Source organism: Barbus barbus, assembly GCF_936440315.1.
Source record: "Barbus barbus genome assembly, chromosome: 47".
Lineage (NCBI taxonomy): Eukaryota > Metazoa > Chordata > Actinopteri > Cypriniformes > Cyprinidae > Barbus > Barbus barbus.
Window position 1 is genome coordinate 12,806,655 of NC_136725.1, and position 13,420 is coordinate 12,820,074.

At 36.2% G+C, this 13,420-nt stretch overlaps 1 protein-coding gene across 1 annotated transcript in view; it reads right to left on the reverse strand.

Moving 5' to 3' along the window:
• Window positions 1-2,134: 2,134 nt before the first annotated feature.
• LOC306865640 (ephrin-B3-like) overlaps window positions 2,135-13,420 on the reverse strand; it is a 45,785-nt gene continuing 34,499 nt past the window's right edge. Inside the window, exons 3-5 of the mRNA XM_079410363.1 lie at window positions 8,286-8,378; window positions 8,069-8,131; window positions 2,135-6,570 (exon numbers count right to left, since the gene is read on the reverse strand). Of these exons, the coding sequence (XP_079266489.1) occupies window positions 6,140-6,570; window positions 8,069-8,131; window positions 8,286-8,378 (587 nt within the window). The 3' untranslated portion in view covers window positions 2,135-6,139. The remainder of the gene's footprint in view (window positions 6,571-8,068; window positions 8,132-8,285; window positions 8,379-13,420) is intronic.

Genomic DNA, 13,420 nt, shown 5'->3' on the forward strand with positions numbered 1-13,420 from the left:
AAATGTATAATTCAATTCAATACTTTTAATCAGCACAATTAAATTCAACACAATTATCCTGCTAACAATGTTTGGTCTCCAGATTGTTCTTGGAACATGGAAAGTCCTATGTTTGCTGAGTAAAAACTGACCATTTTGACCATTATTTGTGCTTCCTGTGTTGTCTAGGCTTATGAGTATTGTGATATTAGCTTAGCAGGTAAATTCTGTTTAAATCAATTGCAAATTCAGTGTTTAATGTTGAGTGCTCTCTGTTGGAAAAAACTTCATATGCTGATTAGGTACGTTTTGAAGCTGGTCATGTGCTGGTCCTAAGCAACTATCTCCTGCTTAGGACCCACTCAGGACCAGCTTAAACCAGCTCATGACCAAGTAAGGACCATCTTAAACCAGCTGCCATGCTTCAAAATATACCTAGCAGACATATGCTGTTTTTGTTTTGTTTTTTCAACAGGGCTTGTTCCTAATAAAAATAATCAAACAAGAACCCTAAACTAACATTACTGGAATATGCTGGAAAATGTACTATTTTGTCCATTATTTGTGCGTACAGCTTAGCAACATGGTTACATCAAATGCTGTTCAAATCAGTTTTGAATATCTGCTATTGTGTGTAAAGTTGTAGAGCACTTGGTGATTCCGTCACATTTAGAATATTGTCTATGTAGATGCTGGAAAGAAGCTCACTAGATTTAGGACCAGAGCTTATGTGTGTGTATGTTGCAAAATAACCCACTTTTTCCACATATTAAGTGTGTGTGCTAGTATTGCTAATATATGTGTGTATGTGATGCATTGATGGTACACAGATGGTGTGAAATCTGTTCATGTGGTTTAAAAAAAGCAGAGATAGTCCTGGTATGTGTCGGAATATCTTTACAGTAGTGTGTGTGTGTGTGTGTTGACAGTTATGCAAATGCTGAAAGGGAGCCTTAAGTTTGTGATTAATGTAAGACCAGCTCCAGCGGATGTACGGGTCAATAAACAGAAGAATTTGAAGGGTGCGCACCATACACGCAAACGAAAAGATTCAATGCTAACCTCTTGCTTCTAGTCAACCCTGCAATTCACTGGCAACTCTCCGCACACACAAACAGCCGAATGAAAACAAACACGGGCACACACAGTTACGCTATCTATGAGGCCCAGACGGACCCTCTCCCCTCAGGCGGCCATTAGCAGAGCGAAGGTGAGTTTCAGAGAAAGAGGAGTGCACACCGTATGATACGACCTGTCAATCACATGCAGAGCCTCAGAGAAGTATGGGAAAATATTTCTGCATTTAAATTTGACTATAATGTCATATTGTGCAGGAACGGCTTTAATAACGCTACGGTTTTGGGCAGAAGTGTCTGTCGGTGGAGAACGGTACAGATTCTGAATAAATATTTGAATTGAAGGGATCCATTTAATCTCCTGGTGAATGAACCGAGAGAAAATGAATGATTATGAAACTGATAACGTAACAATGTCTCAAATCACAGCAAGTGCGTCCAAATGCGCTTGCACTTCTGTCTTAACACTGACAGCCTGTCAGTGGCCTGCTGGCGTGGATATTATTGGACTGAAAAACAACTCTATCACACTCCGCCAGAGTCTGTTTCATGAACAAACAGACGCTCAAATGCAGCATCCGTCGGTTCTTACGACTATACTGTGAAGGGTCATTTGGGGTTTTGGTAGTGAGGGTTTTTTTTTACGGCGCCTGTCAAAGTGCCCATTTGATTTAATGTCCGGACTTGACGGGGGCAACACATCAAACAATGATATAGAGAGATGAACCAAGAAAGAAGACAGAACGAACGAATCCGGGAGGGGAAGGGAGTGATTGTGCCATTAAAATGCCAGTGATGTCATCCAGCACTTATTATGAGCCAGCAGTGAACCGTATCGAGTCAGTGGACAAACAGAGTAACAACAGAGGTGGAATGTGGGAAGATATTATGAGATCAAGTAAGAGAGAAGGAATAAGTAAAGAGGGAAATCTAACAAAGGAATGCCAAAAACAGCATAAAACAACAAGTAGTGGTAAAAACACTATGGGAGGTTTGAGAACCACTGATATAAAGGTGAATGATAACCACGATAAACCAGCTCAGCGGCAAGTCTTTTAGTTTTATCAGTGAGTTTTACTGCATGGAATGTAATCTTTATTTGATAGAGTGTCTGGGTTGGAAAGAGAGAGAAAAAGAAAAAAGAGACTAAGGGAACAGGTGCACCAAACAGTTTTTCCCCAATGTCTAATCTCAACATCTTTTAAACATATTAACATTTATTTAACATTGCCTCAGTGTTTTTATAACATAGTTCCAACATCAACGCCTGTCCAGTACAACTGGATTTTTAAAACACTGAAAAAGTCCTCTTGAAATCAGCATTGTTTATAGAAATGCCATAAACAAACATTCTAACTTGAGTTAGTTAGAAACAGTCTTTATCACAACTCAGTATCAAGGCATCTCAAATTATGAAATTAGGTTAGCTGACAAATGTAAACAAATAAAAGTGTAACAACCAGTACTGAATGACTATGTAAAATGCTAAAACAGGGTTTGGTGTCATTGTGTGGTCACTATTGGAATTTTTGGTAGGTATTGAAATGCTTTGGGTGGCTTAGGTTAACATTAACCAGGCCAGATGGCTCGCCTTTGCTAAACAGAGAAGCTGGACAAAGAAAAAACAAAATACGGCCTAACCCATGGCCTGGCTACCAGAGAAAGTGCTTTACATATTTTAAAATTTAGGCAGCAGAGTATACCACATGATGCTGGTGTGAAGGAGAAATTATACATTTACAAAGAAACACCAGAAAAAAAAAAAAAAAGTATGAAAAAGCCTGACAATGGTTCCTTCAGGCTTGCAGGGGGCAGTAGTTCAGAAATGCATCTCTCTTGAATACCACAGTATAACAACTCATTCAAATAATGACACAACAGTCTCTGGCTGCATCCAAAATTGCATACTTTCCTACTATATAGTAAGAGAAAAAGAGTATGGGACAAATTCACAATACTCATAAAACAGTAGGGAAAAAGTATCTAGATGACCTGCTACTTCCAGCAAGATTCTGAAGTGTGCATATGATGGACACTCTCCCATGAGGCCACGGGGGAGGATTTGTCAATGGCAGTGAAGCAAAGCAACTTTCATGTATGTAGTACATCGAGTTGATATTCATACTATAGAACACACTTTTTTAGTGGTCGAAGTAATTACTTATTCAAAATAAGTACCTACTCAAGAGAGTATGCGATTTCGAACGCAGCCGTTGTAAATGGTTGTGCACCAGAAAAAAAAAATCTGGACAATATATGAAGTGAAAAAATATCCCGTCTGTTCATAATTAACAAGTATCAATTATTTTGCAGACATAACTCAAAAACAAAGCAGAATAAAGTTCTGCTTGTAGATATTCAATTTATTTGCTACTAAAAATCAATGTCTTTCAAAGATTTTATGCCTTAAGTGATTTAAACACATACAGGATGACCAGTGTAGTCTGATTCCCAAACTCGCTTAAGTTATTTTTGTTATTTTCATCTTAAGGCTTGTGTGACAATTCAGTGTGGTTCCCGACTTAATATTCATATGACAATGTGCAGATAAAGATATACATAGTTTTTTTTGTAATTGGTGGTATTTTATAAAAACAAATCTATGATGTTAAAAATAGGAAAATTTAAAATCTTACCACTTTTTTTGACATGTTTAGTTTTTTATTTAATACACAGTTAGGACTAATTATTGGATTCAATTTATGCCACCAATAAAAACTGAAAAGTACATCATTTGGCAACAGACTGAGAAGGATAGTAAATGCAATAAAAATCACATCCAAATGTCTTTTTTTCAGAAGAACTGAAAGAATAGTCAGTGGAGCAGTTAAGGGGAATCAGAACCACAATTGATAATTGCTTACAGTTCCCAATGCTAGTTACCATCGAAGGTTACCACAGACACAAGCAGGGTAGGTTGGATAAAACTGCATTTGTTTTTCCTTCATTTAGATTACTCTCGTTTGCTCAATCTACAAACTAATTAACACTGTCGAAAGTAATGAAATGGGAAGAACAAAAACATAAAAAAAAACATTAACAGAAATAAGTAAAAGTTGTTAATCATTTGTGGTAATGACAGCAAGAAATCCTTAAATCAACACGGACAGAGAGAAGTCTGAACCAGAAAGCTCAGTTCACTCCAGCCGGTAACATACGGTCTCTTCTTACATCTCACGATGATGTCATGTCTCATCCAGTGAAATAACTCAAGTGAACCTTGGACCTGAAGCCTCAAGCTGGCACAGGGTGATAATGTCAGAGATGGTTTGGAGACATTGCCCGAAATGTGATAATGAGAGTCGAGACAAGATTGTAACCAAGCAACGAATATGTGTAACACTCAAGAGGATGTGGAGAGTTTGTGATTACACAGTCACATTGGCTGTCTTAGTCCTACTGTTTTCGGCCTGAACCACAATGCTCTGAGCAACATATCAACGCACAGCTGGAGTCCATCTGGGGGGTTAACACATGAAAACACAAACTTCTGTAATGTGGATGTGCGTGTTAAGTGTGTATAATTTGGCATTGTGTGTCTAGGATAAGTGAGCAGTTTATCATGGCGTACACAGTACTTCAAAAGGCAGGGCAAAGAGCGAGAAGCCCTCAAATCATCATGAGTGAAGGACTCCCCCACTGCGTTGAGGGGGTTTTCTTAACTTTGACCTCCAACCTCTTGGAAATCTCAGAAGAGTCTCCATCTGAAACGGTCGATCATCCGTCCACACCTCCTCCACATGCGATTCCTGCTGCTCACATAAAATTTTTTAAAAAACCTCAAAAACAAACAACCGGACGCTGAGGAGTTGCGATAGGAAGCTGATGAAGTGGAAGGAATGAAAAACTGTTTCTTTGATGCTTAATAAATAAATCAGATGGAGGTCCGAGTTCAGAAAAGACAAACATTTACAATCAGATATATGAGATAATCTGTTTTTCAATCTGAGAAAAACAAAATAAAGAGGGGCGAATTCACTAAACAGTTGCACCACTTTTGCACCCGGTGCACACGGAGTCTCTTTCACTAGCCACCCACAATCCAGTTTAACAAGTGCTTTGTGCAGTGGAATAGTGTTTCAAAAATTACAGTGAATTATTCAATTATTTTCTCCTTTTCCATGCAAACAAGCCTGCTTTCTATGCAAATCAGCCTTATTTTAGAATGCACAAACATTCTATAATAGATCCAACTAAGCAAAAAAGACTTGATTCTGCCAACTACACTAAAAATTTTAGATTGTTCCAAAGCGCAAGGAATATTGAATTAGGTGTCTTCACCAGATCCCGTCAGAAGATATCTGGTATCCAAAACTGCCTAAAAAAGGCGCAAATGAGCTAATATTTAAAAAAGATAATTGTGTAAAATGTCTAGTGACAATGGCAATGTTAATTCATCAAACAATGATCAAATAATGAAAAAAGCTTTTGAAATGGAAACATATCTAGTCAAAACCGTTTTTGGCATTTTAAAGAGTCTGTACAGTCCCAGTAAAGTACATCAGATTGCACCAGTCTGCAGGTAGCGAATTGTGGCGTGGAGATGGTGTTTAGATCTTTTGGGCGTGTTTTTATTGTTACTGGATTTAATTTAGTGAATAGACCACTAATGCATGTGCAAATAAACGACACAATAGTGCACTTTCTTAGTGAATTTCCCCCAGAGTGTAAAAATGTAAGAAGTACTTATATTATTTATACAGGTATTCTTTTTTATGAATCACTCTCTACTGTTTGGTTTTGAGGATAAGCACAATAACTCAATTTCAACCATCAGAATGGATGTGTAAATCTCCAACAAGCGTGTGACGTACATTCACTTGCACCTGAGTACATGTGAAATCCGTGATCCACCCGCCTCAGACTATAAGCACACACACACACACACACACACACACACACACACACACTTGTAAATAAATGCTATGACATAAAAGCTGGATTTACCACTTTCCTAGAACTCAACTTCATGTCCAAGTTCTAGTATCGTGTATAGGCTCTTAAATATAGAGTCACTTGGACACACAGCGCATGTGTGTGAGGTATCACACATTCTGGATGGGTTGTCTGCGTGTTCGCTGATCTCATACTTTGTAGTAAATATTGGCTGGACTCTGAGGAGGCATCTCTTGAACAATGTAGACAGGGTGTCCATAATCGCCGCTGACTTTTTCGTAATGGGGGCAGTACGCAGAGTCAGAGGTCCGCAAGGGAATGATGATATCACTGGGTTCTGAGCCATTATTGTTGCCCCCGCCGGCCCCCGTAGCCGCCCCGCAGGAGCTGCCTCTCTTTGGGGTAAGAGAGGAGAGCGTAAGGGCTGGGTGGTGAGTTTCGGAGTGCTTGGCTTTCCGTCGCCGGTAACACACGATAGCGATCACTACGGCGATCAGGAGGATGAAGGCTCCCCCAGCACCACCAGCGATTAGGGCGATGTTAGAGACGGACACGGCGCCGCTGTCTCCCCTCTCTCCGGCCTCACCTCCATCACCTGCTTTAGAGCCACTTTCTGTATCTGAAACAGAAAAGAGATGATAAATCAACAACCCGACTTCTGAAGCTCACTTGCTTTTCAGATTTATCTTCTACGACAAACATCCTGATAGTATTTAGATTAGATTCAATTTAATTCACAACTAGCTTTGATTTCAGCCGGCTTGAGTTCAAATGTGCTTTGTGTTTGGCTTCAACACTGCTGGTTTCTCAAATATTTACCTTATGGAGATCAACCAGTGCAGTCTAAGTCTCCAAGAAATTAAAAAAAGAAATCAATTACAAAATGCACTAGACAGTGCGTTAACACGACAACAGATTCATATGCATATCTATGGCATCAAGGTTAATACGTAAATGCAGTTGAAAGAAATAACACTGTAAAAAAAAAAAAAAAGTTGTTTCAACTTAAAATAATTTGTTACCCTGCTGACTTGAAATTTTTAGTCAACTAAAATATTCCCGTTGTCCCTTAAATTAACATTGAGTAACTTAAATTTTTTAGTTTAGTAAGCTTGACATTTTAAGTTTTTTTTTACAGTGAATTATCAACAATTTTCATAATAAAAATTGTTTACTTGGGATCTTTCTGAGCCTGGTTTAACATTCTGTTTTAGTTATTATTTACATACTATTACAATATTTATTATTATTTTGAATAATCTTTTATTATTTTCGGTTTTCATTTTAATTTTAGTTGCTTTTTATTTTTATTTTGCTTTAATACAAAATTATTTCAGTAGAGATTTAGAAAAGTTTATTATTAAATTTGTTTAATTTTTTTCATCTAATATTTATGTTTTATTTCAGCTTCATTTCAATGAACAAAAATGGCTTTTTAATAGTTAGTTTTAGTTCATTTACAAACGCAATTCGCATATCTATGAGATTTATACATCAACAGAAACTTCACAAAAATCTGCTGTAGTTGTCAAGTCTTTTAAAACACTACAAAAATACAGACAAAAATGAAAAGGATAATGCAGAGAAGCATTAGCCATCGCTTAACTGTTTCCTTCAGGCACTAAAACAAAACAGTTAAAAAAAAAATGTGTAACTGCAAAAAAGTCCTTGAGTATTTCATGAGTGCGTGTTACTCATGACATAAGGAACTGTTATGCTCACAGGGACCCAGGTTTGAGTCTGACTTGGGTCATGTACCCAACCCAACCCATTTCCCTTCTCTCTCCCTCCACTTTCCTGTCAACCGTCCTATACAGTAAAGGAAAAAATTTAACGAAGCAACCATTATTGGTTAGGCTGATTGGCTGTCTGTTGCTAAACAGTTTTGCTGTTTCACTCTGTATACTGCGGACACTGCAGTTCTGGTTTAGTACCTCTTCTAGGGCAAGGTTTCATAATCCAGGTGCAGTAACATCTTTTCAAAATTACAAAAGTGAAATGTTGCTTAACGCAGGATTAAAAGCGGCCTTAATCCTGGGTTAAAAAAAACACATGTTAAGCCAGGGTTAAGCTCATAAGCGAATGTGAAAGTGTCCCGCATTATTTCTGACTCTTACCTGGGATTCTGTTGCTGGGACGGCCTGGATCAGGTTTGGGTTTTGGGGGAAGGCCATATGCAGCTATGAAAGCAAAAAAAAAAAAAAGGTGATTATATGATGAACATTTTGATGCAATATTCAGTTGCTTCAATTATGAACAGGAGCAAATGTTTGCTTGTACTGACACAATGTTTATTGATTTCTGACTGTTTCTGGAGGTGATGATGATACTTACTCTGTCCCACTTTGAGAACCAGCTTCATCCCTCGTGTCACACAAACGCCTCCTCTCATGCTGTCGATCCCTTCTTTTGTACCGTCAGAGGTAGCTTTGGAAAAAAAGATGAAAAAACACAATATCAATGCCAAGGTTCTTGAAATGATGTGAAATGATGGCTGACTGGAACTCTCTGACTTAGCAATAAAACACTGGTTTATGACTCCCCATTACTTCACAGAAATGTGCAGCTACTCACTCATATAAAGGAAAAGCAAGCACAACTGCGTAACTGGCAATTTCTATGAATACAGAACACACTGGTGTCCCATTACTTTTTTAATTATTTATCAGACGCACAAATCCATATTCTTGTTGTGATAGCTATGAGACATTCATGACAGACTAACATAACATAACATAACATAACATAACATAACATAAGCATGAAATGTAGCGTTATTTTTAAACAAATCACGTTTCTGTCATTTTAGCAGGTCTCAACTATCAAACAATTAAAATGATACAAGTTCTGATATAATCTGTTCAAGTGACATTTGTTTCATTGTAGTAAGTCAAGTTGGTTTTATTTTAAACAATACACATTACAAAATAGCTTTTCAGACTGGATTACTATATCATGAATGCATTATAATTGTGATAATTGTGATATAATTGTGAAATTAGTTTGTGGTACAAGATCTTAGACTAACCATTTTACTCGAAAGTTCCTCCATAAATTTTTCCTAAATTGTAATTTTAAAACTGGTAATTTTAAAAAATTCTAAAAACAACATTTAGCTGATTTCCATGTTTCACAAACAATCCTAATAGCACATGGTTTTCCCGCGAAACCCTAGAGGTAATGTCATTTGATTCACTTCTGCAGCATGAGGGGAAATAAATAAACTCAATCCATTTTCTTAATTTTGAGTGCATTCATTAAGCTCAACCTTTATAAACAACTCGGTTTTTGATGTTTGTTTAATGCCTGATTATACAAAACAAAATCAAATCAGGGAAGTCTAATTTTTTGTAAAAGGGTTGGAAGCTTCACAAATCTTATAAGATGAACAGAAAACAAACAGCTCATGTTATATTTAGTTTGACCTCCTGCAGCTGACGATCAACATCTTCTGAAGGCTCAGCACTGCTTTCACTCACCATTTGTGGAAAAATGACTTTATGCAATGTAAATGTACTTTCTAATTAATTTAATTTAATGTCAGTTTAATGAAGTTCAAATTTATGAGTTTAAGTTATGAGTCAGTCATCATCACTTTTGTTGAAAATATAAGTAAACATTGTTGCCAATGAATTAAAAATAAATTAAAAATCAATTCATTAAATGAAAAATCAATGTTTGCAGAGAACAACCTTCAAAATTAAGATCGTGTCAGTAAATCATTTAATAGACAAACACAAAAAGTTGCTTTGGAAGTCAATATGTTTGTTTTATTTCCATGTCAATGCACATATTGCTTTAAGTTTGCCATTGCGACTGAGGTGGTCGTCCACACAGGATGCGGTCCTGTACCCCCGGTACACTTACTAGCATTGCTTCTTGCCTATTTAGTACTTGCCCCTCTCCAGGCTGCTTTGTATATAGGAAACTGTCTCTCAGGAATAACAGAGACTCGACCGCAACTATGTTGCCTTTTAACCATGTATACAATCATCCCTCAGCGCGCACACACACACACACTCTGAAGTCTCTGAAACACACAGTCATTGCATCTTCCAGCCTTCACATTACTAAATATTTCATAAGTGAGGCGCCTCTCTGAAAAACTTGGTACTTTATCCATGTAAGTCTGAATAACTCAACATCCAGGCACTGAATACTGCATTCAAACAATGTTCGAGCTCCATCCCCACGGTACAAAGAGCTTCATCTTCACACTTATTTTCTTTTCCAAATATAAATGCAGTTCATGAGGACGATATTGAATTTTTCATTGCAGAAACACTTTGTATTCGACCAATTCAATATTTCATTGAACCCCTGAATGACACACCGTAGTTAATTTGCAGCGCTCTGAAACCACGGCGCTCACGTTACAAAGACATTTCCCATCCAAAATACCTCGATTATTACGTTTTTAGGAGAACATTACGGCAGACAGCCGAGGAGCACATGACGACGAGGGGTGCCAGCAAACATTCAATAGTTTTTCTGCTTGAGGGTAACAGTTTAATTTTTTTTTTGTGAAGCTTGATAACAAGGAAGTGAGGCTGGGCTAGATTTCTCCAGTCTTCAGTGTCGAATCCTTCAAAAATCATATTTATATGCCGCTTTGCAGCTCAAGAAACATTTCTCTTAATTATCAGGTAAAAACAGTAGAGCTGCTTAACATTATGTACATTTTCAGAATTCTTTGATGAATGGAAATCAAAATAACAGCATTTATTTGGAATAGAAATCTTTTGTAACATTAGAAATGCCTTTACTGACACTTTTGATGAATTGAATGCATCTGTGATGAATAGAAGCATTAATTATTAAAAACATCTTTCTGACCTTAAACTTTGAATAGTAGTTTACTTATTGTGTATGTAAACAGTGACTTTATTGTATTATTGGGCATACGTGAGTGAAAAAGTTTGTGTAACTTTGAGCAGACAAGGTTAGTAACGTTAGTATCATTTAACATACAGCGGGTAAAATAAATACTGAACAAGTCACCATTTTTCCCAGTAAATATGTTTTTAAAAGTGCTGTTGACATGTAATTTTCACCAGATGTCGGTAACAACCCAAGTAATCCATCCATACAAATAAAACAAACCAAAAGAAATAAGTTCAGAAATGACAGCTTCAAGACGCCTCCTGTATGGAGAAACTAGTTGCATGCATTGCTCAAGTGTGATTTTGGCCCATTCTTCCACAGAGTCTTCAAATCTTGAAGGTTCTGTGGTCCTCTTCTATGAACTCTGGGGAAGATTTTATATATATATATATATATATATATATATATATATATATATATATATATATATATATATATATATATATATATATATATATATATATATATATATATATATATATATATATATATATATTAATCTATTCTGGTAGAATGCCTTTCCCCACAGACCTCCATTATAAGTGCACTACTGAAAACACAATGATTTTCTCTAGCAAATCGACAGCATGACACAGGTGCTGTCCATGGAGCTCAACTTGAATTAAACCCAGAAAATTTCTTTAAAATTCATGAATTTTAAAACTTTGCAATTCACCTCAAAAAGGTCAAAAACATTACAACAAATATATGTTCAAATCAAGAACAATGATGAAACCCTTGGATTTCATCCAAAGAGCCTCTTACAATAAAGCCAAATATTACATTTACCCAAAACTGACTTAAATAAAGAATAATCTTTAGAGAATACACACAACATATAAAAGATTCACCCCCTCACATGTAAACACAGAAATACACACAAACACACATTCATGGACCGAATCCAAAATCATGACCTTTTTCGTACTCACGGCAGTCATTAGTCAACACACTGGAGGTGTAGAAAAAAAAATGATTCATCACCTAATGGCTCTCATTGTGTTCCTCACCTCCCTCGCTCTCTCTTTTCTCCCTCTAGGGATGCAGAGATGTTGAGTGAAGGTGTAAAAGCTGAACTTGATCAGCAGAGAGAGGAACAGAGAGTTACCTAGGGCTGTCGTGATACCAAAATGTCAATAGTCGAGGTTTCATGATTCTTGATGCCAAAAACACTTTACTTAGAAAGCAAAGTGTATATAAATATATAATTATTAACAAATTAAATGAAAAAGGCATGTGGCTTTTATATGGTTATCAATTAAAGGATTAGTTTACTTCCAGATTAAAAATTTCCTTATAAATTTACTCACCCCCATGTCATCCAAGATGTTCAAATCTTTCTTTCTTCAGTTGAAAAGAAATTACGTTTTTTGAGGAAAAAAATTCAGGATTTTTCTCCATATAGTGGACTTCAATGGGGACCAACAGGTTGAAGGTCCTAATTGCAGTTTCAATGCAGCTTTAAAGGGCTGAGGAATCCCAGCTGAGGAATAAGCACCTTATCTAGTGAAACGATCAGCCATTTTCTAAAATATACTTTTTAACCACAAATGGTCATCTTGCTCTAGCTCTGCAATCTGCATCCATGACTTTATGCATTACATAATCACATTGGAAAGGTCATGCACGGTAAGTTCTTCGTTAAGTGTACTGTGGTTCAGAAAGGTACGGTAGGGTGAAAAACTCCATCTCATTTTATCCTCCAACTTCAAAATCGTCCGACATCATTGTTTTACCTTTTTTGTAAAGCACGTTTGATTTTCTTTACTTCTGCCTATGTCACGCATGACCTTTCAAACGTGACTACATAATGCGTGAGGTTGAGTAAGTGCAAGACGAGCATTTGTGGACGAGCATTGTGTAACATTTTACAATAAGGTGTCATTTAATATAACATTAACAAACATTTCTTAGCCTATTCATCTTTGTTTACATTAGTTAATACAAATACAATTCATTGTTCGTTCATGTTAGTTCACAATGCATAAACTAATGTTAACAAACACAACTTTTGATTTTAATAATGCATTAGTAAATGTTGAAATTCATATTAATTCATATTAACAAATGCTGTAGAAGTAGGCTATTGTTTATTCTTAGTTCATGTTAACTAAAGTAGTTAACTAATGAAACCTTACTGTTTCCAGAATATTGTTCAAATTGTTACTGCCTTTAGTTATTATTCTGGAATAAATATAAAAATGCATAAAAACACAATGAAATGTACCATTAAAATGATAGACTGATCATTTTTTTGTCAGTGGGCAAATATAAAAAATCAGCAGGGGATCAAATAATAACTGTAAAAAAAAAAGTTGAGCCAACTTAAAATTAAGGCAACCACCTTCAGCAGATTTTTGAGTTCTCTCAACTTATTTTTGTACAGTACACTGTATTTATCTAGAAATTACAAAAATATCCAAATAAATAAAAATAAATAAATAAAATATATACCCAAAGTATGTTAAGGTGGACTAGTTTGACTTAATCCATTTTTATTTCACAAAAAACATTTGAAAGCAACTGTAAAACTGAGCTATAAATACATTGAGTCTGCAGTTTATCATTGACTCGGTACCTGCATT